This window comes from Capra hircus, chromosome 11, assembly GCF_001704415.2.
Source record: "Capra hircus breed San Clemente chromosome 11, ASM170441v1, whole genome shotgun sequence".
Taxonomy (NCBI): domain Eukaryota; kingdom Metazoa; phylum Chordata; class Mammalia; order Artiodactyla; family Bovidae; genus Capra; species Capra hircus.
Window position 1 is genome coordinate 67,104,743 of NC_030818.1, and position 26,238 is coordinate 67,130,980.

The 26,238-nt window shown below is 39.4% G+C and overlaps 1 protein-coding gene across 1 annotated transcript in view; it reads left to right on the top strand.

Moving 5' to 3' along the window:
- Positions 1-26,238, top strand: part of ANTXR1 (anthrax toxin receptor 1) — a 260,409-nt gene that overhangs the window by 20,975 nt on the left and 213,196 nt on the right. Inside the window, exons 2-3 of the mRNA XM_013967784.2 lie at positions 5,621-5,692; positions 10,357-10,428. Coding sequence (XP_013823238.1) covers positions 5,621-5,692; positions 10,357-10,428 — 144 coding nt within the window. The remainder of the gene's footprint in view (positions 1-5,620; positions 5,693-10,356; positions 10,429-26,238) is intronic.

The window sequence follows — 26,238 nt, forward strand, 5'->3', positions numbered from 1 at the left end:
AGGCTATGGTTTTTCCAGTAGTCATGTATGGATGTGAGAGTTGGACTATAAAGAAAGCTGAGCGCTGAAGAATTGATGCTTTTGAACTTGTGGTGTTGGAGAAGACTCTTGAGAGTCCCTTGGACTGCAAGATCAAACCAGTCAATCCTAAAGGAAATCGGTCCTGAATGTTCATTGGAAGGACTGATGCTGAAGCTGAAACTCCAATACTTCGGCCACCTGATGCGAAGAACTGACTCATTTAAAAAGACCCTGATGCTGGGAAAGATTGAAGACAGGAAGAGAAGGGATGTCAGGGGATTGAGATCGTTGGATGGCATCACTGACTCAATGGACATGAGTTTGGGTTAACTCCGGGAGTTGGTGATGGACAGGGAGGCCTGGCATGCTGCAGTCCATGGGGTTACGAGGAGTCGGACACGACTGAGTGACTGAACTGACTGAGGCAGGACTTTTTGTTTCTACCCTGGGGCTTTGGTAACAATAGCTAGATGAGCCATTATTGAAGAGAACATCAGGGCTCCCATAGCTGGGATGTTAAGATCAGTCATTCTTGAATAGTCTGGCATGATAAATGAGATATTTAACACATTGTAGGGCGGAGAGAAGCTACCCCAACCAACACCTTACTTCTCCTGGCTGTGACCAGAAGTCCACTTGGGTCCTCAGGCTTGAAAAGAAGCCATGTTGGAACATGGACACACCATCTTGGGCTGATTACTCTGGGAGTATCTACTAGTTTCGATTCCAAACCAGAAAATCAGTTCACACGGCAAAGTACAGGAGAGACACGCATGTTTTAACAGAAAGTCCAAACAGAATAAAAAACCCAGTGTATCTGTCCCTATGAGAGAAGGGCAGGAGTCTGGTTCAGGGGGGTAGTTTCAAGATCCTCCATGGATGAAGTAGTTAAGAGTTCAGAGTTAGGAGTGCAGTTGTAGACAGTGGGTGGTGGTGAGGCAGGGGAAAGGACCATGGCACCAGGCAGGGAAGCCCCTTCCTCCTGGGGATTTCGGTTAAAGAGAAATGAGCTGCATGCCCAACAAGCTTACCTCCATGTTAAAACCATAAAGAGCTTCCATGGGACTATTTCCTTCTCTAAGTGGTTATTTGATCTTGGGGAGCACAGAGCATGCATATGTGGGTTAAGAAGGGTCAGTCCTGAGGACTAGAAGGATTCCAAGGTGCAGACTTACATAATCCTATATTCCTATGCCGCTTAAGTAGCTGAGGCCCCTTGGGGTCCCGTGTAACAAAAGAGAAGACAAAGTCAGTGTTGTTCGCAGAATCTTTGAATGTCATGTTTACCCTCAGCGCTGGAGGGAATAGGCTATGCACATCTCAAGGGTGTCCCAAAGGGGATATATTTTGGTCAAGGCTTATATAATTGTGTAAAGAATGATCATGAGTACATATGAAACAACAAACTTCGACAGTAACAAGACAGTTATTAGTAGAGTTGGGACGGGAGAAGCAAGCCTGTCAATATCCCTTTACCTCTTGTTTTATCTTATTTTCTCCTTGAGAAAATACAGCACCTGCCCATTGGCAAGAAAGTGTTCCAGATGGATTTAGAATTTTCTCAACACTCCAGAATATTTCTTGGATCTTTCCTTGTATCTAACATCTAGAAATCAAAGATGAGTACCAACATTTTCTAAATTTTGCATGTCAATCAGATAGAGGAATAGTGCAAATGAAATATTTTAAGACAAAAGAAAGTGTGAGTTAACAATGGGTGATCCTTTGTAATAAGTGTGTATATATGTGCTGTCACTTCAGTTATGTCTGACTCTTTGTGACCCTATGGACTGTAGCCCACCAGGCTTCTCTGTCCATGGGATTCTCCAAGCAGGAATACTGACATGGGTTGCCATACCCTCCTCCAGGGAATCTTCCTAACCCAGGGATCCAACCTGTGTCTCTTGTGTCTCCTGTATTGGCAGGCAGGTTCTTTACCACCAGCGCCATTTGTAATAAGTAAAAGAATGCAAATGATTTGTGTTCAATTATTGAGGACAAAAAACTGCTAACACAAAAAGGATTTACTTGAGACCCCTGCTTCTTTAGTAGTCAGCCAAGAATAGGCCCCCCAACTCTAGTTCAGGTCCCTACTTCAACTCTTTACCTCCCTTCCCAGTTTAATTCCCTCACTATAGGACTTCTCTACTGATGAGAAAATCAATCATGGGATGGAGGAAGTGTGGGGATTCCTCTCCAGTCATTAGGTATCTTACCCTACTCCTCAGTGACCAAAATTTTAGATGATACTTGTCTGGGTCATAACACAGCATCGCAAAACGCAGTATTGCATTTCAGAAGCGGGCACAGATGACCAGTGTTCAAGGAGATCTCTTGATTCTAGTGGAAAACAGTTGTAGAATTAAGTAGACTGTGGTTAATAGTCACGTGGTGGCTCTTCTGAAGCACATACACAGCACTGAGCCAGATCTGCCAGGCCCTCACTAAGACCCCCAGGACCAGAGCATCTACCCTTTGGCTGAAGAAAGGGAATCAGAACCAGTCTTTGAGATTTTAAATATACAACTGGAACATGTCCAAGAGGATGGCTGGGCTTCTAATGAAAAACGTTCCAAAGCTCTAAAAGTTTAGGGCTGGGATATGCTCTTCTACTGGGAGACTCCCAGTTGCATTAAACTCAGAGATATACCATTGATTAGATAGGCCCATTCATTGAGGACCTGTACTCTAGAATCATTGGCCCCTCTGGGAAGGCTCCTTGGGATCACATAGGGTCACAGGAATTGGCTGGAGCTATCTGAGTCTCAGGCCTGAGACACTCATCCAAACACGGCCAGAAGCCAGGACCAGCTGGCAAAAGATCAGGAGGCCTCCATGAGCAATAGAGACGTCTCCCCACGCTCTTCTTCCTTCCTTCCAACCGATAGGTAGATGCTGGGGAGGCAAATATCCTTCACATTCTCACAATGGAAGCTTGAAGAGAAAAAGTGGTGGCAACCCAGTATCAGAGGATGATGACTGAGAGATGGACGCAGTGCCCTGAGATCCCGGGGCAGGAGCAGTGAGCCCCATCTGTGTTGGTCGAAGGCAGCAGGCAGAGATCAAGCTGGGGGTCTCACAGATGAGTAGGAGTTTGCCAGTGTGAACATTGTGTGTCTCAAGCGGAGGGGAATGTATAAAGGCTGAGAAGCTGGAATAGAAAGTTTTACTGGAAAAGGTTTATTTACTCCTTCTGCATCTCCCCAACTCCCCACTTCTCAATCCTGTAGGCTTTATGCTGCTGCCCCTCAAAACTACTTGCTTTTCCCCAAACAAAGCATTTCTGGATTTATTCGAGGAGGAGTTGAATATTCTTTCAAATGCTGATTTACCATCTTTCAAGGGATTGCCTGTTCTGATCCGTTGTCTATTTCTGTATTGTTTGCCATGTTAACATTTACTTGTACCAATTATTTACGTACACTGGACACTAATCTTTTGCCATTTATTTTTGTGGCAAACATCTTCTCTCAGTCTTTGCTTTTGTCATCCTTATCTTTTGTCATCCAGAATTTTAGACACTTATAATAGTCATAATAATTCTTTTTGTAAAGAACAATTCCTACTTTTTGTATTTGGTTGAGGGAACTCTTCACTACCCTGATGACATAAAAATCTTCTATAATTCACCCAATGGATTGAAAGTTTTGTTTTTCCTATTAGGTTTTAATACACCTAGGGTTAAATTTGGTATGAGATAGTGATCTGATTGGTTGTTTCCAATTAGAAATCCATTGTCACAGCAATGACATGGAAGGGTTTATTCTCCCTCCACAGTTTGAATCACCTCCTTCACTACGTATTATAGCAAGACCTTACATACACTGAGGTGTGGATGTAGTTTTCCATTTTACTCCATTGGGTCTACTCTTACATATGTGTATGGGGTTGCTATATTTGATAGGGCAGGCTTTCCAACTTTGTTCTTTTTCATTATTAGCTTGATTATTTTATAACTTTAATCTTCATTTCATTTTTGAAGTCAGTTTTTGAGTTTCACAAAACATTTTTTCAGAATTTTTCCTAGGATTGAAGTTATAGGTTGACTTGGAGAACTTCCATATCCTTATGATATGTAATCTTGCAGTGTTTGACCATAACGTATTGTATCACTTCTGTTCAGATCAAACAGACATATCTTTACTGGATGTGGGGCAGAAAAAAATAGACTTTACTCATAAAGGTGGAATACACTTAACCAAAATGAGAATTCCTAGACATATTGAATCACAGAAAAAAAGGCATAAAATTTACTTTGCACAGATTCATCTTAAACATCTATAAAATAGTCTGAAACAAAAATAACAATAACTTTCTAGAAGTTAAAATTAAGGTAGATGAGCACATAAAAATAAAGGCTATCTGAAACCAGTGGAAAAAGTTTTCAGTACAAAATGTCAGAGTCAAAAAAGCAAACTAACCTCAACAATTATGACGGGCAGAAATGCAGAGCTCAGCTGAAACAGATCCTTAATAAAAGGAAAAGAACATTGCGTCTACAGAAGAGTACGTTAAAATAGAAAAAGTTACTATGAAGTCAGCGCAACAGATTGAGTATGAGCACTATGAAAAATACTTATAAGCTGAATTGAAGCAGTAGTAAGTGGTATCAGTGAAACAGAAGTCAACTGTGGGAAATAAGCCCATTTCCAAATCTAAAGTGCTATGATTCCATATGTCTTAGAGAAAGCTTCCCTCTTTTTTTCAGTAAAAGGATCCCTTTTTAATGATGAAAGGCTGTATCATTTTTTTTCTTTTAAGTATTAGTATGACTAGTTACATTCAGTTCAGTTCTGTTCAGTCGCTCAGTCGTGTCCGACTCTTTGCGACCCCATGAATCGCAGCACACCAGGCCTCCCTGTCCATCACCAACTCCCAGAGTTCACTCAAACTCATGTCCATCCAGTCAGTGATGCCATCCAGCCATCTCATCCTCCGCCATCCCCTTTTCCTCCTGCCCCCAATCCCTCCCAGCATCAGAGTCTTTTCCTATGAGTCAACTCTTTACATGAGGTGGACAAAGTACTGGATCCTTAAAATTTGAACTATCAATATCTTACTGAAATAAATCACCAATTAACTAATTAGCATTCTTTTGAATTCCTACTGGATTTGTTTTGCCAATTTTTTTTTTAGAGACTTTGAATCAGTATTTACCAATGAATTTTGACTCTTTTGAGGAGTAGATTTGTTTTTCTTTGTCTATTTGGGCATATAGTTTGTGCCAATTTCATTTGAATGAATTGGAATACTATTTCTTCTCTAATCAGAGCAGTAAATTGCACAAAAATAACTAACTATTCCCTAAAGCTGTGAAACTAACCTGTGAATCTGGCTGGGCCCAGGAATTTTTTGACATATGAGTGTATAGAGTAGGGGTGGTAAGGAGTTAGAGGTGGAATGAAGAGAATTCTTTACCAAAGTTTCTCAGAATTCTAAAATTAAGTCTAAGCATCCTTTCAGGTAATTTCCAAAGTTATGGAAGTTTCAGATGGTGAGCCCTGTTAAAGGATAGATCAACTTTAAAAGAATGGAATATATGACACAAGGTAAAGACAAATGAACACCTGATTAAATCACATCTGCTTTATTTCCCTAGGTCAGGAAGTGTGCTGCACCACTGGAATGAAATCTATTACTTTGTGGAACAGTTGGCTCATAAATTCATCAGGTGAGAAATATGTAGTTTTCGGCCATAAGTAAACCCAGCCTATGTTTGCTATTCTAATTATTGGCTAGTTTGGGGGTGCTTTTGACAAAGGTAGAATCTTAGACTGTGGAAGAGAGACTTGCCTTTGTTTTCATCTTTGCCACATGTTAGACTATTTTGTTTCTTTTTGTTTTGTTTTTAAATAGAATAACTTGACTATGTGTTTTCAAGAGGAACCCAATTTGGTTATAAGATCAACATTTTAACTTTCTTCCTCTCTTGTCAAATAATATCCTTCTAGAAGGATCATTAACATTTTCTTTCACAGTGCATTATGCTGGAGAAATTGGCTCATTCTAGCTGGACCCATGTGCATGGTGTAAGGTCACCTTACACCTTATGGAGTGTAAAGTGACCAATTCATCCCAGTTTGCCCAGAACCTCCTTGGTTTTAGCGTTGAAAGTTTCATACCCTGGGAGCTCTCCTCAGTCTTGGGCAAAGCACCATGCTTGTTCAGCCTGGCTATGTGCCCAATGGGATAGAATGCTCTGAGCATTCTTAACCACATGTCCAAGAGAGGACAATGAAATTTTGAACATCGGCATTATAAACGTTGCAGGGGTCTTAGCAGTCCAGTAAATGTAGACTCCACTAGTAAAAGAAAGGAGGTCATTTTATCCTCTTTGGGTGCAGCTGCCAAACAACCCAACTGTGATAGCGTTCACCCGTATGCTAGAATTTAAACCAGTTGTCCAGGTCTTTTGTAAAAGTTGTTCTGGGTGTTGTAAATTTGAAAGCAGCTCCACTTCTGCTTGGTGGCCTCTGTTGAGTCTTCCAGCCAATGTGAGTAGCCATATACATCTTCTGTGAGTAAGATTTTTTTTTTTAACTCAGGAGACAAGTTGTCCTCTGAGACCAGGGTACTGATAAATGTGTTCCCTGTAAATTCACCTGCTGGTCTCCACATGTACCCATCTGCCTGACCAGAGGGAGCAGGTTAAGGGGTGTCCTCTCTGTGATGCCAAAAATTGGAAACTAGAGCAAGTAGCGTATAAGCCCAGATGAATGGAGAAGACAGAAGCTGGGAGGAGAAACTTCTGCCTTTTGAGGCAAATACAAACCCAATAGTTGGACAGTTCCAGTTTCCTTTTGTCGTTGACCCATAACGTCCCTTCCTACACTCTCATCCAGGAGTGATGTAAGACAACTCTACCTCCAGACACTTGGGAGTATCTGCTATGTTTCATGGAGAGGGCAATGGCACCCCACTCCAGTACTCTTGCCTGGAGAATCCCATGGACAGAGGAGCCTGGTGGGCTGTAGTCCATGGGGTCGCTAAGAGTCGGATACGACTGAGAGACTTCACTTTGACTTTTAACTTTCGTGCATTGGAGAAGGAAATGGCAACCCACTCCAGTATTCTTCCCTAGAGAATCCCAGGGATGGGGGAGCCTGGTGGGCTGACGTCTATGGGGTCACACAGAGTTGGACATGACTGAAGTGACGCAGCAGCAGCAGCAGCAGCAGCAGCAGCAGCTATGTTTCTATTTGCTCTGATGATTTTCTGTTTTCTCTAAAGCAAAGGAGTCTCCTGAAAAAAGATTTGAAGTTAGACAGATGTGGAGTTGCATCCAAGCTCCACTGGGCAACCAAAGCAACTGACTCACCTTGGTTGAACCTCAGTCTACATGTGAAAATTATAAGAGAAAGTGTGCTCAAAGCAACAAACCCAGCACCTGACTTAGAGTGGGCACTCCACACTTCTCTTCCCCAGTTCCTTCAGCACCTCCAGACACTTTGCTATTTTAGATTCAAAGAAATCAGAGGTAGGGATTGAGGAAACTAAGAGACCATTTAATCCAGTTCTGTTTGTTTTATAGACAAAGAAACTAAGAACCAGAGTAGTTGATATGGCTTAATCCAGACCACGAGGCACTTTCCTGGTTGGTTTGTTTGGTTTGGTTTTTTTGGCTGTGCCATGAGGCATGTGAGATCTTAGTTCCCCAACCAGGGATCGAACTGATGTGGAGGCATGGACTCTTAACCACTGGACCACCAGGGAGTTTCCACCTTCCTTTCATTGTCTCCTCTGGTCCTCTTTGGCTATGGACCCCCATCAAAATGTGGCACCAGGACACGACTGCCATGCAGACTCCAAAAGGAGGAACTGTCTTTTGTTAACTGCTGCAGTCCCAGGGCCTCCTATAGTGCCCAACATACAGTACATGCTCATTCAATACCATAACTTTTCACCATATCCTTTAAACCCTCATACTACACCTCATACCCATCACTCTTGGCAAAGAACTTCACCTGCTATTTCACCAAAAGCCCAGAGAATAGCAGGCAAGGGATTACCTCTAATTCTAATCCTCCTCTTAAAAGATATATTCATGCCTTCCCATTGCCTCTGAGATTCAAGTATCCCCTTTATTTAATGTCAGTCTTTTCGCATTAGTCCGTTTTATCCCATTGTCTCCAATATTCCCCCAGGTCTTTGTTTCTTTTTTGTATTTTTCTCTACCTTTCCTCTGGCTCCATTTCCATTGCCAATAGATAAAATCTCATTTAAAAAAAATGAATTTCCTGGTCCTGTCTTCCTATAGATGCTACCTTAATTCTTTCCCAGTTTCTCTCTAAAATATCCTTAAAGACTGTCTGGCTCCATCCTTACTTCTCATTCATTCCTTAACCCATTCCCGTCTGCCCTTATCCCCACCCTTACGTAAATCTGCTTACTCTCACCACGGTCCCAAAGTGATGATCAATAGGAAAAACCCATTGAGAGCCATGCAGTGCTTGCTCTGCTGGTTAGAGACACTTCATTGGATTCAGATTTATCTCTCTCCTTGAAATCCTCTCCTTCACTGCCTTCTGGCTCACCTTTCATCCACTGACCAGAGCCAGGCCTTTAAATGTTGGTGTTGGTTCTAGGTTTGGCCTCTTCCCATCTCCCTGCTGACACTCTGAACAATTTTACTCGCATTAGTATGCTGATTATTCCCAAATTATGTCTTCAGCCCAGACTCATATACCAGTTACTGTTTGGAGACCTACATTTCCTGCATTTCAAATTCATTCTTTCCAGAGCTTAATAATTCTCTATAAGGTAGGCAGTATAACATGGTGGTGAAGAACCCAAGTTCTGGAATCAGAATGCTTGGTTTGAAGCCCAAAGTTCACCACTTTCCCACTGTGTGACCTTGAGAAAATTATTTTATCTTTCAGAGTCTCAATTTCCTTTTGTGGAAAATAGAATTGGTAATAGTAATGATCTCATAAAGTTGCTGCAAGTTTAATGAGATAATACATGGGAATCACTTACAATAGTGCCTGACACATAGTAAGCACATGATTGGGCTGGCGATTATTATAAAAATTATGATTGTTATTATTATCATTTGTGGTGTAATGTCCTCAGCACTGGTGAAGTAGTAACAGGCAGCCTGATGCCATGGACAGGTCTTGAGAACCCAGGTCTTTCTCAACAGGCCAATTTCAACTCACCAGGTATTGCTTGGGCTCCTACTATGTATTACAGACCTCACTAAGGGTTTCCAAAGATGCATTGGACATAAGGTAATGGATGTAAACTTTATCTTGGAGGCAATAGAAGCCACTGGAGGTTTGATAGAGATGACAAGATGAGTGACAAGATCTGATTTATATTTTAGGAAGATAATTCTGGAGGCAGTGTGAGGAATGAATTGGAGCAAGGAATGATGATCAGCTGGGTCACCAACTAGGAAACAATTACTGTTGTCAGGAAAAGGGGAACAGGTTTGGGGAAACATTTTAGGAAGTGGGACCTATAAGATCTGTGGCCAGGTCAGATGTGAGAAATTATTGCATCGTGAAGAAATAGGTTGATAGTATGAAACCAGCTGGCTACCTAGAGAGAGCCCCAAAGGGTGGCATTCCAGGGGTGGATCCATGGACGTGTGACAGTCCATCTTGCAGACAAAAAGTTATGTTTGTCCTGACCTGAGGGTTATTCTATCTATCTGTCAGAGTGTGGATTTTATATTGATAAAGTTCCCAATCAATGCCACGTAAACACCATGCTGATGCAGTCATTAATCATAAGAAGTTCTAACTACCAAGTAGAATAGTTATTCTTGTGGCCTATCCGCACATGCTCTGCTTACAAGGTAACCTCCTTAGAAAGCCAAGTAGAGATGACAAATTGATTGTGATCCTACTTTGCAAGTAAAATAAACTGTATAATATTGATGACTAATGGCATAAAGCCGCCACTGCCTAAGACACTCCATTCAGCATAGGATACACCAGACTATAGTCGAGACACCCACAAATTTTGTTTTCTGTTGGGATCCTGAATTGTATAGACCGCATGCAAACCAGTCTTCTAGTGACACACTTCAGACATAGTGGAGGAAAGTGATGAGCTTTAGCTTTCTTACTTGTAATCCACATTCATTGAGTGATGGTGTCAAATCAGAAGCAGCTTCCAGGAAGACAAAGAGAGTCTTCTCTTTGATCCACAGCTTCAGGTTTTCTGGTGGCTGAATACTTGCAACACCAGCTGTGGAAGTGCCCTTTGGGTTGTAGGTTGGCAGCTCTGGCAGTCATAATAAGAAGGGAAAAAGGAGAGGGAAGCCTAGAAGGGAATGGCATTCCACTGTGTCTCTTTCTGCCCTAATAGAACTGCTTTTCCTTCCAGCCCACAGCTAAGAATGTCCTTTATTGTCTTCTCTACTCAAGGAACAACCCTAATGAAACTCACAGAAGACAGGTAAGGATGCTCCCCATCCCTGTCACTACAAAACCCATCTTTTATTGAGTAGTTCTGATATTTGTGCCCTCCTGCCAGCCTTGACCTGTTATTTTAATCAAATAGTTCTCTTTTCACTTATGCCTTAAACTTTGCACATTGACCCATCTGCTAATTTACTCTGCAATGACGTTAATAGAATTTCCTGCTGTTGGTGGAACTTTATAAATGACTGAATCACATTAAGGTAAATATTACCTTGCTGACTCAGTCTGCTGACATGGAGCAAAATGTTAGCAAACTAAATTCTTAGGGGACTGTATTTTCTTTTATTTAAATTAGATTTATTTTGTGGATTGAGCACTGTGAGAGCAGTAAGAACTTGAAATATTATCATCCATAATTATAAAGGCAGGAAATAGAAAGGGAAGGCTTACAGTACCACAGGATAAAAGACAATTTGAATCAGGTGTGGAAAAATGTTGTCGACATAAAAGGATTATTTAGACCTAGCGTAACACAAACATTGTTTGGGGTTTTACCACTTGTAGGTGAAAACTAGCAGTAACAGAGACATGCCATTTATTCATAGCTATGGCACCCTACTCCAGTACTCTTGCCTGGAAAATCCCATGGACGGAGGAGCCTGGTAGGCTGCAGTCCCTGGGGTCGCTAAGAGTCGGACACGACTGAAGTGACTTAGCAGTAGCAGGGTGGCATATAGGAGATGATACTTTTCCTGAGTTAATGATTCTTTGTCTACATTTTAAAAAGTGGTATGGTCCACATGAGACAGTCCCCAGGGTGGGGCGCTCTTGGGATTACTGACTGACTTATGTGAACAGGATGGAGAAAGGGAGGAAGAGCAAGTACAGGGAGGGTAAAGGACTTTATTCTGTACCATTCTTCTAGAAATGGGAATAGACTAACAGGATGGAGTAAGGTTTCCTGGAATTTGCACTCACACAGCACGTCTGATCTAGTCCTTGTTTTTCTCCATGTCTTTGTTTCCCATCTGTAACAAAAAGGGTCCTCCGTACCACATGGAAGTTTCCAAGTCCTGTTACACCTTTGGCAGTGTCTATATATGCACTCATGCCATATGAGACGCACTGAAACCCCGTTTTCAAAACAGAGGTTTCTTATTCCTTATGACAGAGGGGGAAACTGAGCCTTATCTTGTTTCTAAGAAAAGAGCAGAACCCACTGTAGATGCAGGCTGCACATCCTTTCTGCTCCGCCTGCTGGTAATCAGAGACTCACGACACCCAAGAAGCCTGTGTGACTTCCCTTCAGGATTGGCCAAGGATTTTAAGACACTCTGAGACAGTGTCTCTATCCTGTGGACCACATGCAAGACTCCTAATCTCTCTCAGTCTTTATATATGATAATATTTCAGTCTTAGTTTTCAAAGATGTCTTTTCTTTAGAGAAAACTCCTCTCTTAGCATTCCTCACATCCTCCTGCAACCCAAGACTGCCTAATGCTGCGTTAACGCTAATTCCGCTCACTCCATGCCTGAGAGTTTGGCAAGAGACCAAGTTCACACATCCCTTGTGGATATTTTGTGTGCTACTGCTCACGGCCTCTGGGAAGTTGGAGAGGTTGAGGAAGGTCACAGATTTATAAACACTATTAGAACGCTGAGGCTTTCAGACCCATTTTGGTTATGCTAGTTCAAATTAGTCATCTGAGTCCTACTTTGAATCTGGTTTTTTGTGCCTTTACTACTCTTAGTATCTTGTGCCAAGGAGAAGAGTGGGATTAGAGTCTCTACTTTTCTGGAAGCAGCATTTAATATTTAAAGGATGAAGATACATCAAATAACAGCCAGAAATACCTTGCTAAAGGCTGAATGATTTGGGATTAGCAGATACAAACTATTATATAGAAAATGGATAAACAACAAGGTCCTACTGTATAGCACAGGGAACCATTTTCAATATCCTGTGATAAACCATAATGGAAAAGAATATGAAAAAAAGGTATATAAGTAAATCACTTTGCTGCCCAGGAGAAATGAAGACAACATTGTAAATCAAACAAAGACTGAATGAGTTTTATATGGTGACCTCTTGGCCTAAACTACGGATCAGCTGGTAAAGCATGGCAATGTTTCACTGACACATCCCCAACCTTGTCAGCCTGTGGAGAGATGTGGGCAAGCCAGAAAGTATTTAAAATACTTCCTCATGAGATTGGTGTAACGAATTAGGCTTTAGAGCTCCCAAACTGATAGTTTCTGAAATATATAACTTTCAGTGGTTTAGTTTATATTTTTTGAAATATAATAAATATTTATATTTATTATGACGATCAGTTGTCTCATTTGATCTTCATAATATCCCTGCAAGACAGGGAAAGATGCATTATTAGACCTGTATAATAATGTGGAAACTTACAGAATTTTTAAAAACTTGCTGGAAAACAAGACATGAATTAGCAGAGATTCTCATTTCAACAAGAGCAAAAGATTTGGGACATATTAAAAGAAATAATATCAAAGGTACGTTTGAAACCAATTCTTGGCATCAGATCCACACAGGGAAACCAGGGGAAGGTTGGAGTAATACAATGAAAAATAATTATGTAAAGTATCATTTTTCACTGACTAAAGATTTTTTTTTTTCTCTTTACCTTTAGTTCTCAGCAGTTTGATTATGATATGTCTGCCATGGCTGGTTTTTTCCTCTCTTTTTTTGCTTGCTTTTTGAGTTTTTCCTATTTGCTGAACTCCTTGAATTTAGAAATGTATGACTTTGATCAAATTGGGTGTCTCTGTAGCCGTTATTTTTCAAATAGTTTTTTCTGCACTGGTCGTTTTCCCCTCTCCTTCTGGGATCTCAGTGACATACATGTTAAACCTCTTGGGTGTTATTCCATGTGTCCCTGAAGTTCTGTACAATTGTGTTTTGCAATTTTCTTTCTGTTCTTTATACGAGATTGTTTCTGTCATTCTATCTTCATACTGACTTTCCTCTGACATCTCCATGCTGCTGCTTAGCGCATCTACTGAACTTCTTATTACAGATACTGTACTTTTTCAATCCTAAAATATCCATTTGGTTCTTTTAAATTTCTGTCTTTCCTTTTATTTTAGGTGTGTTTACCTTTACCTCATGGATTATATTGTAGTTATAGTTATATAACTATAATACTATAACTATAAAAATAGTTATTTTAACTCCTATTATATAATAACGATTATATTATAACATAATTCCAGTAGCTCAGGGTTGGCTTCTTGTCTTCTCTCTCGAGACTTGGTCACATTTTCCAGGTGATTTGTATGGCAAACAATTTTAGTTTATATTCTAAACGTTCTTAATATTAGATTGGTAAGACTGAGTCATATTCAAATCCTATAGAGAATGCTGATTTGTTTGTTTGCTTTAGTTGGCAGTCGCCATGGCGAAGTTCAGATCACAAGTTCTATCTCTTCTGTGGGTGGTGGTTTTTATTTTGGTTCAGTTTTCAGTTTTTGCCAAGTTGCTTTGGGGCTCTCCTGCACATGTGCAGTTCAGAGATGAGCCCGGGACATACACAGCTTCATACACAGTTAGAAGGATCCCCTCTTCCAGCTCTCTCCTCTCTAGGATTCCCCACACGCTAATTTTCTCAGTGAGGGCCCCCCTTTCCAAGTCTTCCAGCAAGAAAAATAGGGTTCCTCGTGGAGTTTTGGTCACCACATTGCTGGGTGCAGTTCTGTACTGAGGCCACCCTTGGGGCAAAGCCAGGATTAATAAAAGAGAATAGAAACGGGATTTCCTCCACATTCTTTGGACCACAGGAACCTCTTTTCCCAGAGGCCAAAAGTATGGGGAACTTGCTTAGCTTCTCAGGTGACATCCCAGGCTACTGCCATGTGACTGAGACCACCCTTAGATTAAAGCTATGAAGAAAATGAAAAAAAAAAAAGGAATTCATTCCTGTATGGGTTATTTCTCTAGGTTTTAACTCTACAATTCACCTGAATTTTTTGCTTTTCAGAGTTTTACTGTGTTTGCTTTCTTCATTTGTCCAGACATTTTTACAGTCAACAGAAGAGACAGCAAATTTAATTCCATCTTACCTGCTGCTGCTTCAGTACTACAGATAAGAACACTGAGATTCAGAGTTTAGACAGCTTGTTCAGGTCAAAGAACGAAAATGGCAGAACTGGCATTCTGGTTCTGGATTCTGGATTCAGTCCAACTCATGTGCTTTGCATTCTATCATGTTGCTCTTTCAAGATTTCTTGGAGTCATCAGTTTGAAAAATAACTGACAATGTGTAGCAAGTTTTTTAAGGTTTCTTCATTAACATATTAATTTAAGTTAATTTAAGTGTTATTAGAATTACTTTAGTGTTAACTATTGCACGTGAGTTCCTAAAAACTCCCTGGATGGTCTTTCTCCTGATCTTAATAGAAAAATGCTTCAAATGCTTCGTCATTTGAAATGAGACCATGTCAAGGAAGTCCAACTCTTCCTATGAAAGAAACTAGAAATAGATACTCAATTTAATTAAATGCATTTTTGGTATCTATTGAGATCATATTTTTTCTTTGACCTAACTAATACAGTGAAATGCGTTGAAAAGATATTTTACTATTGGGTCAGATGCATTTCTGGTTACACTTGGTTGTGATATTTTATTATTTTAAAGTACAGCTGAATTCTGTTTTCTGTATTTTATTCAGAAACTTAAAGTCAGTGTTATCATTATGATTGGGCTACTATTTTCCTTTATTTGACTACCTTTAGTTACAGTACTTTTTAATAATTTTTTTACATTATTACTTCTAGAATTAACCTGATATAGGTATGAGGTCCATCATTTTTCTCCAGGCGTTCAGGTGGTTTTTCTAAAATCATGTAGATGCTGGGTAAACCTTTACTACTGATTTAAAAGTTTAAACTTTCTCATAGGCTTGGGTTCTTTGCTGGTTTTCTATTCTGATGGACTGCATTTGTCTGTTCTTATGCTAGTACCTCATTATTTTAATTCGTTTTAACATGTGAAAGATAAGTCCTTCCTTACCTCTATTCCTGGGTGAAAATCTCCTGGTCTTTAAGTGACTGGGTTTATTTTTCCCTACCATGTGCACTTCAAGTAATTATTTGAATTATTAAATATTCCAAAATATACCTGAGTTTTTGCTTGAATTGTATGAAAAGTACAGAATAATCTGAACAAAATAGCATTACATTATTACTGTATCGATTTCCTTACTTGAGGATATATCACTTCTCTTTTATGTCCCCCTGTAAGGTTTTGATATTTTCTTCAAATCAGTCTCATGCAGTATTCGTTAGGTTTCTTCTTCAGTTCGTCAGTTCAGCCGCTCAGTCGTGTCCGACTCTTTGCGACCCCATGAATCGCAGCACGCCAGGCCTCCCTGTCCATCACCAACTCCCAGAGTTCACTCAGACTCATGTCCATCGAGTCAGTGATGCCATCCAGCCATCTCATCCTCTGTTGTCCCCTTCTCCTCCTGCCCCCAATCCCTCCCAGCATCAGAGTCTTTTCCAATGAGTCAGCTCTTCGCATGAGGTGGCCAAAGTACTGGAGTTTCAGCTTTAGCATCCTTCCTTCCAAAGAAATCCCAGATCCCAAGCTATAGATTAATTACTTTATAGTGAACAAGTTTAGAAAATACAACAGAAAAGAAATTCATTCACGAGGGAAGCAAAAATTTAAAATGTCTACGTTTCTTTTTTGTTGTATTTTCTAAACTGTTGTTCACTATAAAACAATTAATCTATAGCTTGGGATCCATGGGCTTTTACTGAACTCCATAGAATTATTTTTTAAAATTTGCAAGTCAAGGAGATTATAATTTGCAGCAAAACAGGCCGATGCCTCCCAAACAGTTAAGGAATACTGGCCTGGGGGAAATCATTGCTTTGTAGATTTATTTCCTATCTAAACATTTTAAAGAACCATTTTATTAATTCTAGTATTTTTCTACTTTTGGAGTATTTTTCTAGCAAGATGGTTACATTATTTGCAGTTAATGATAACATCTGTCCTCTTTTCTAATATTTATAGCTGTTATGCCTCTTGAGTATCGTGGGTTGTTTGTTTTTTGATATCAAGTTGTATGAGCTATTTGTATATTTTGCATGTTAACCATTGTCAATCACAACATTTCTTTTCCATTTTATTCATATCCATCATATATTTTTATTGTGATAAAATGTACATCCATAAAGCTTAACATTTTAAACATTTTTAAGCATACAATGTGGTGACAGTAAGTTGTGCAACCATCACCACTATCCAAGTCCAGAACTTTTTCATCATCCTAAACTGAGACTCTCCCCAGTCCCTGGTAGCCTCTGTTCTACCATCTATCTCCCTGGATTTGTCTGTTTTAGGTACTTCATATAAGTGGAATCATTTAATTTGTGTTCTTTTGTGTTTGGATTATTTCACTTAACATGTCTTCAAGGTCCATCCATATTGTAGCATGCATCAGAATTTCATTCATTTTTAAGGCCAGAATAATATTGCTTTGTATGTATATAATGCATTTTGTTTATCCATTTATTTGTCAATGGACATTTGAGTTGTTTCCATCTTTTGGCTGTTGTGAATAATGCTGCTATGAATATTAGCATGTAAATATCTGTTCAAGTCCCGGCGTTCAGTTCTTTGGGGGCATACATTAGAAGTAGAGCTGCTGGATTATATAGTAATTCTGTGTTTAATTTTTTGAGGAAACGGCATAGTGTTTTGTGTTTTCCACAGTGGCCTCACCATTTCACATCCTTACCAACAATGCAGAGAGATTCCAATTTCTTCACATCCTTATTGATCATTTTCTGATTTTTTTAAAAAATTGAGATAACTTTGGTTTATAATATTATGTAAGTTTTATCTGTACAATATATTTCTACTTCAGTGTACACTACAACATGGACACCACTAAAATTTTAGTTTCCATTCGTCACCATAGTCGATCCTCCTTAGCCATTTCACGTTCACTTACAAGATCTTTCCCTCTGACAGCTACTCTGTTCTTTGAATCTACATGTTTGTTTTTGGTTGGTTTGGTGTATTCACTTATATTTGTTTGTTTGCTTGCCTTTTATATTCCACATATGAGTGAAATCATACAGTACTTATTTTTCTTTCTCCATCTGGTTTATTTCATTTAGCATAATATCCCCTAGGTCCATCCATGCTGTTGCAAATGGCAGGGCGTTTTATGCACTTATCTTTTCATGACTGAGTAGTATTCTATTGTGTATTCCTCGCCATACATACAGACACACATGTATACGCCCATATTCTTATCCGTTCATGTTCTTTATTCATGTCGTGTTCATCCGTTGACAGTCACTTAGGTTGTTTCTATACCTTGACTATTGTAAATAATGCTAATATTGTGATGAATATAGGGGCGCATATGTCTTTTCTTATTAGTGTTTTCATATTCTTTGGATAAATACCCAGAAGTCAAGTAGCTGCTAGTTCTCTTCTTAAGTTTTTGAGGAAAACCCATACTGTTTTCCATTAGTAGCTGTACCAATTTACATTCCCATCAACAGTGTTTGAGAATTCCCTTTTCTCCACATCCTTTCCAGCACTCTTTATTTCTTGCCATTTTGTTAATAGCCATTGAACAGGCTTGGGGTGATATTTCATTTTGGTTTTAGTTTGCAATTCCCTGATAATTAGTGATGTTGAACGTCTCTGTGTGCCTGTTGACTACCTGTATGCCTTTGTAAAAATATCAGTTCAGGTCCTCTACTCATTTTTAAATTGGGTTTTTTTGTTGGTGCTGAGTTGTATGAATTCTTTGTATTTAGATATTAATCTCACATCAGATATGAAGCTTTTTAGTTTGATGCAGTCTGGTTTGCTGATTTTTTATTTCCTTTGCCTGAGGGTATATGCTCAGAAAGACATTGTTAAGACCGACGGCAAAGAGTGTACTACCTGTGTTTTCTTCCTGGAGTTTTATGGTTTCAGGTCTTACATTCATTTTTAATCCATTTAATCTGGTGAGTTTTTTTTTTTCTTTTGTAATAGCCATCCCAATGGCTATGAAATGGTATCTCATTGTAGTTTTTATTTGTTAATCCTTAATGATGATGAATGTTGAGCATTTTTTCATTTGTTTATTGGCATATTCGTATATCTTCTTTAGAGAAATGTCCGTTCAGGTCTTTTGCCCATTTTTTAATTGGGTTGTTTTTTATTGTTGTCATTGAATTCTAAGAGTTCTTTACAAATTCTGGATATCAAGCCCTAATTAAATACATGACTTACATACAAATATTTTCTCCCATTCTGGAGTTATCTTTTCACTGTGTTGATAGTATCTTTTAATACATAAAATTATTTAATTTTGATTAATCCAATTTATCTTTTTTTTTTTTTTTGGCTGCTTTGTGCTTTTGGTTTTACATTTCAAGAAATCATTGCCAAATCCAAGGTCATAAAGCTTTCCCCTTTGTTTTTTCTAAGAGTCTTATAGCTTTAGCTCTTACATTTAGGTCTTTGATCCATTTTGAGTTAATTTTTGCTTATAGTTTGAAATAAGGGCATAATTCCATTACGTTTAAAATGGATATCTAGTTTTCCCGGCACCTTGTGTTGAAAACACTTATCTTTTCCCCCATTCAATGGGTGGCACTCTTGTTGAAAATCACTTGACCATATATGCCAAGTTTTATTTCTGGGCTTCTGTTCCATTGAATTGGCCTATACATGTGTCCTTATGCTAGTACCAAACTGTTTCAATTACTATTGCTTTCTAGCAAATTTTGAAACCAGAAAGTATGACTCTCCCAACTTCTGCTCTTTTCCAAGATTGTTTTGGGTATTTAGATTCCTTTGAGATTCTGCATGAATTTTAGGATAAGTTTTTCTGTTTCTGCAGAAAAAAAAATGTCATTGGAATTTTGACAGAGATCGCATTGAATCTGTAGATCACTTTGAGTAGTATTGTCATCTTAACAATATTAAGTCTTCTGATCCATGAACATAAGCTGTCTTCCATTTATTTAGGCATTCTTTAATTTGTTTCATCAGTGCCATTGCATCTTTAAACTGACAACTAATATCTTTCAACCCTATGAATATTTTCCTGATCCTAAATTTTTCTTTGTGTGGAGGGGCACACACTGTTATTGTGTTAGAGATGATATATCTTTATCATGAATATGAATTAGAATTGCTTTATGTGTCCCCCTGTTTCTTATATGAGTTTGCTTCGAAGAGGAAATTTTCTTAATTTTCTTAAATTACTCCTCTTCTTTCCATCTTATGAGAATTTTTCTTAGTAGAGTGACTCAAAAGAGGAACAACTACATTTACTAGGATTTGGGATGAGTTCTGTCAAAGATCATGTAAATCTTTGTTGAAAATGTAAAGATCACAGGAAAAGAAGATGGGAAATTTTGTATGTAGTGTAACTTTTTTTTTGAGAAAGGTAGAGAATTAGTATGTCCAAGGTAAGGAGGAAGCCTGTGCCAAAGGAAAATAGTCAAGTGTAGATGTTGGATCACTATGTTGAGAATCTATCTCACCATCAACCACAGATTTTCTTCCTCAAGTCACAGACTTGCAGGCTGGTAGGCCCTTCTGTCAATTGATCTCAGCAGCTACATCTTGCAGGAATTATTGCAAGAGTCTGGCATGTATATGACATGCTTACCAATTTGCCAGCAATGCAAAACATTTTCCCTGTCATACTAGTTCAGCTGTTTTTACAGCATTTTGGAAGAAAAGGGAAGGTTGAAATGTGTAGAACCAGATCACCGTTTTTAACTGGAAATTTCACATTTCTTGTAAACTTTGCAAGAGGAAAAAAACAAAGCATAATGAAACTGTGAGTCAAAAAATTACTATGTCTTTTCCAACTCAATGGCCTCACTTCACTGCTAAAGAAAATTATTCTCAGAGAGGTTGAATTATTTGCCTAAATTCATATAAGTAGTCAGTCAGAGTAGGATTTTTTTTAATTCACAGAATTAAAATGTTTAAATCCAATGGTTTTTTTTTTTTATTACGTTACATCAGTTCAGTTCAGTTCAGTCGCTCAGTTGTATCCGACTCTTTGTGACCCCATGATTGCAGCATGCCAGGCCTCCCTGTCCATCACCGACTCACAGAGTTCACTCAAACTCACGTCCATCAGGTTGGTGATGCCATCCAGCCATCTCATCCTCTGTCGTCCCCTTCTCCTCCTGCCCCAATCCTCCCCAACATCAGAGTCTTTTCTGGTGAGTCATCTCTTCACACGAGGTGGCCAAAATACAGGAGTTTAGCTTCAGCATCATTCCTTCCAAAGAACACCCAGGACTGATCTCCTTTAGAATGGACTGGTTGGATCTCCTTGCAGTCCAAGGGATTCTCAAGTCTTCTCCAACACCATAGTTCAAAAGCATCAATTCTTTGGCACTCAGCTTTCTTCACAGTCCAACTTTCACATCCATACATGACTACTGGAAAAACCATAGCCTTGACTAGACGGACCTTTGTTAGCAAAGTAATGTCTCTGCTTTTCAATATGCTTTCTAGGTTGGTCATAATTTTCCTTCCAGGGAGTAAGCATCTTTTAATTTCATGGCTGCAATCACCATCTGCAGTGATTTCGGAGCCCCCCAAAATAAAATCTGACACTGTTTCCACTGTTTCCCCATCTATTTCCCATGAAGTGATGGGACCGGATGCCACGATCTTCGTTTTCTGAATGTTGAGCTTTAAGCCAACTTTTTCACTCTCCTCTTTCACTTTGATCAAGGGGCTTTTTAGTTCCTCTTCACTTTCTACCATAAGGATGGTGTCTGAGGTTATTGATATTTCTCCCAGAAATCTTGACTCCAGCTTGTGCTTCTTCCAGCCCAGCATTTCTCATGATGTACTCTGCATATAAGTTAAATAAGCAGGGTGATAATATACAGCCTTGATGTACGCCTTTTCCTATTTGGAACCAGTCTGTTGTTCCATGTCCAGTTCTAACGGTTGCTTCCTGACCTGCATATAGGTTTCTCAAGAGGCAGGTCAGGTGATCTGGTATTCCCATCTCTTTCAGAATTTTCCACAGTTTGTTGTGATCCACACAGTCAAAGGCTTTGGCATAGTCAATAAAGCAGAAATAGATGTTTTTCTGGAATTCTCTTGCCTTTTCCATGATCCAGCGGATGTTGGCAATTAGACCTCTGGTTCCTCTGCCTTTTCTAAAACCAGCTTGAACATCAGGAAGTTCATGGTTCACATATTGCTGAAGCCTGGCTTGGAGAATTTTGAGCATTACTTTACTAGCATGTGAGATGAGTGCAATTGTGCGGTAGTTTGAGCATTCATTGGCATTGCCCTTCTTTGGGATTGGAATGAAAACTGACCTTTTCCAGTCCTGTGGCCACTGCTGAATTTTCCAAATTTGGTGGCATATTGAGTGTAGCACTTTCACAGCATCATCTTTCAGGATTTTTAAGAGCTCCACTGGAATTCCATCACCTCCACTAGCTTTGTTTGTAGTGATGTTTTCTAAGGCCCACTTGACTTCACATTCCAGGATGTCTGGCTCTAGATGAGTGATCACACCATCATGATTATCTGGGTCATGAAGATCTCTTTTGTACAGTTCTTCCATGTTTTCTTGCCACCTCTTCTTAATATCTTCTGCTTCTGTTAGGTCCATACGATTTCTGTCCTTTATCGAGCCCGCCTTTGCATGAAATGTTCCCTTGGTATCTCTAATTTTCTTGAAGAGATCTCTAGTCTTTCCCATTCTGTTGTTCTCCTCTATTTCTTTGCATTGATCGCTGAGGAAGGCTTTCTTACCTCTTCTTGCTATTCTTTAGAACTCTGCATTCAGATGCTTATATCTGTTCTTTTCTCCTTTGCTTTTTACTTCTCTTCTTTTCACAGCTATTACATAGCTTACCTAATTCACTGTATCTGTATGCATATTGTTATCCTTTTTCTTATCTGTGGAATAATTAAATGGTAGCAACTACTATACATATAATATGTGGAAATACAGAAGTATATATGCATTTGTGTGTACATATATATGTGTATATATATATATAATCTTCTATTAATTGCTTATTATGTACTGACAACCTAGAATACCTTTTTCAATTATAAGAGAAAATAATAATATCTACCTTGTAAGGTTGCTATGGAAATTATATTATTTATTATGTTTTATGTAGATGGGGATACTGAGTCAGAAAAGGCTCAAGGCCACTTGACCGTAAATGTAGAAACCTGGATTTGAGCCTGGGAACCATGGCCCCAATGTCCCACATGCCTAATCACTGCACTATAGAGTTTCCCACAGTTTTACTACTATATACAGTTTTAAATTAAAAATAAACCTAAGCCTACATAACTCACCACCCCAAACCCTCTGACTTCTTCCAGAAAGTAGTTCCCCTGAAAGCATGTGCCCTCTACACATTTTATCTTTGCGGCCTTTTAACAACATAGCTTGGAAATAGTCCTCACAAAGAGGTACAGAGGTAGAATCAGCAATTGGCAGATGGGGTTAAGAGGTTAAGCATCTTGCTTATTGCTTAAGGAGTTGGAGAGAAAGCCAAGAACGCTTGGCTCAAACTGCTGAGTAGAAACCAAGAGACCACACTTCTCTCTCCTTCCCAGTCAGCCTTTGGTTTGGTTGAGAATGTGGTTTTGCCATCAGTATCATGGGGGAAAATGACATATTCTGAACACATCACTTGATTCCTGGAGCAGAATGATTGCAGGCTGTCATTACCAAGGGGCATAATTCTGAAAGCTTTTTCTAAATTTAAAAGTAACAGGAGAGAAAAAGAGTCTTCAGATACTTTGTGCTTGAAAGCACCTGGATTCATTCCATTTTGAAGTGCTTTTCATGCAGGTACAAGAAGATTTGATGACAAAATAAAGAGAAATGGAGCAGAGCACTTATTTACTCTCTTCTCCTTTTGACTGAGAGATAATATCATGGTGTCTCACTCAGTCCATGGGAAGGTCCTTACCTCTCTGTGCCTCTGTTTCTCTGATTGTGAAACGAATGCTGTAACGATCATCCCTACCTCCTAGAAGTGTTGGAAGGATTAGCAAAGCCAGCCACCTAGTAGATGGTGCTGTTACATTTGTGGTTATTGTTGGGGGTTTTAACAAAGAATTAAGGGATCACCTTAAATCCTCATGGACACATCCCACTTAAATCATCACAGCATAGCCAAGAATAATTCAGAGCAAGTCCCTGGCCCTCCATGCCTCACATCCCTCTCTGAAGCTTTTAACCTTTGGCTGGTCTCTCCCTACACAGAGGGATATGGGTAGAAAAGACTGCTTTGGCATGGCGTCAGGTAAAAATGATTGTTTCCTTTGTCTAATGGTTCTAGCAAGACTTCCTCTAGATAGGAGCACACAGGCAATGTCTCTAGAGGAAGTTTGTCTAAGGGCTTCTCATATTGAATCTCAATGATGGTAAAAAAGAACCCACCTTAAAGCAGTTCAGTAGGTCTAGGAACAGATGGATGTGTGAGAGCAGAGTGGTCCTGCGCTTCTCATAGTCTCCCTCTGGAGGACTGCTGTTAGGAAGGACAAAGAAAAGGCATAGCCTTGGGGTCCCTAGGTTGAGTTTGAAGTGGCTCATCAAAATAAGAAATTTCCTCAACATCCTTTCATCTTGAAAATGAATGCGCATTTGTATTCTGTTCTGTAACACACCAGTGTTTAACTTCACATAAAAATCATGTTGCGTCCTTTCTCAAATTTTGGAGCATAATCTATGCCCTAGGAAAAAACATTATACACACAAACACACACACACATCTTCTGTGTCTTTGTGCACAGTTCACTGTCCTGTACCAAGTTTGGATGCCACATATGTAGTAGAGACAACACAGACTTTGTACCAGGACCAGCCTCGGCTCCAGTCTGGGCTCTACCACCACGTACATGTTCTGTACCTCTTAAATCTGTTTTCTTTTCAAATGAATGATGAAGATAATAAACACCATTGGGTGGCGTTGTCATGCTTTGTGAAGTAATGCATGGAAAGAGCCTCGCAGAGACCCTAGCACAGCATGGATCCTCAGGAAATACAGCTTCCCCTGCTCACCCACTATCTGGCACGTGGCATAGATAAAGGGTAACATCTGACAGACCAGCAGCCACAAACATTCTTATCTGGATGAAGCCAGCAAGGCGAGCTTCAGAAACAGCAGCATCAAACATGGTAGAGTTCTCATATTCAAATCTAGACAGCTAAGACCAACACATTTTCTGTGGGCTAACCAAAAAAAATCTGCTATTGGTCAACATCTGGCTTATCCATCACCTCCTAGTCCCTTGGCCTTCCAGGTGGGAACTTGAACCTTAGATTTAGCACTCCCTTTGACAGGCTCAGAATGCTTCCTTGTGAACTGTGGTTCAGCCTTTGATACTCACCATCAACAATTTTTTAAAATTATTAAATATTTTAAGTATAACAAAAGTATACAAAGAAAGGATTGTAAACCCTCATTATCCACCACCAAGCTTGTGAAATAAACTGCTACATGTTTTGACACCCCCCTTTCTTTTATCAGAGATATTACTATCCTGAAAGTAGGATTTATCATCTTAATGACTATTGTATATTTTTGCATACCCATGAATAATGTATTTTTTCATATTCAGTTTTATAATAAACTACCATACTGTGTGTTCTTCTTGAGCTTGCTTTTTACACTTAACATCATGTTTTTGAAACTTTTTCTATGTAGATACGTGTAGCTACACTTGGTTCATTTTAACTAATGTATACTTTCTGTTGCATTGCATTATATTGTAACAATGTACCACCATGTACTAATCTATTCTCTCATTAATATACAATTAGTTTGTTTCTAACTTTTCACCATTATAAACAAAGTTGTATTGAACATTCTTATACTTGTCTCCCAGAAGGTGGGAAACAAGATTTCTCTGATATAGAGATATATACCTAGGGATTGAATTGCTAGGTCTTGGGAATGTGAATATGTAACTTCAGTAGACATGAGTTAATTGTGCTCCAAAAGGGCTGCACCAATTTACACTGCCATTAGTGATTATAAGAATTTTCATTTCCCAACATTCTACTGATGTCTTGTGTGATTCTCCTATTCTTCTAAAACAGATATGCCCACATTTCACTTGTGGATTGGATTATCTGGTGTGAACCTAGTATACTCCTACCTATTCCCACCTCCAGCCCAACATTGCTCCAAAGTGTAACAAGGAAGTCCTATCTTTTGGAGAGAACTGTAGCTTTTTCCAGCGTGACCAGAACAGCAGACTCTTGTCTATTATCTACCATAGAACTGTCTACTTTCAGCTTCCATCCAAGAAAGTGACTCTGGGCTCCTCATTCTCTGTTGCTCAGAATTTGGCAGAGTGTCGCTCTATCCTCTGCCCCTGCAAACACTCCTTGTGGTCAGTAGTACTAAGCTCAGGTACATCAAGCTGACCATCTTAGATGCCACCAGCACCAGGAGAGACCCTGTCCTTACTGAACTAAGAGGAGTATGGAACTAAAGGTTCTCACAGGATAAAAATATGTATTTGGGCAACCCTGACTATAGAGCCTACTTTGCACTACTCCCGTCTCTTACAAAATATGACTCAACTAGGGGAAAGGGTTAGTGATGGGGAAGGTCTTACAGGGATTTGTTTGCAGCCAAGTAGTGCCATAGGAAACTGCATGGTGAAAACCACTCTGCAAATGAGTAATAAACCAAAATAGAGTTGTATACAGAGGAGTTTGTTTGGACAAATTTATCATGTTGCCCTGTGATTAAACTATGTTCCTGTCCTTTATGCTAGCTTAGGACAGCTCAGGAATTTGGAAATTCCTTGATGGGCTC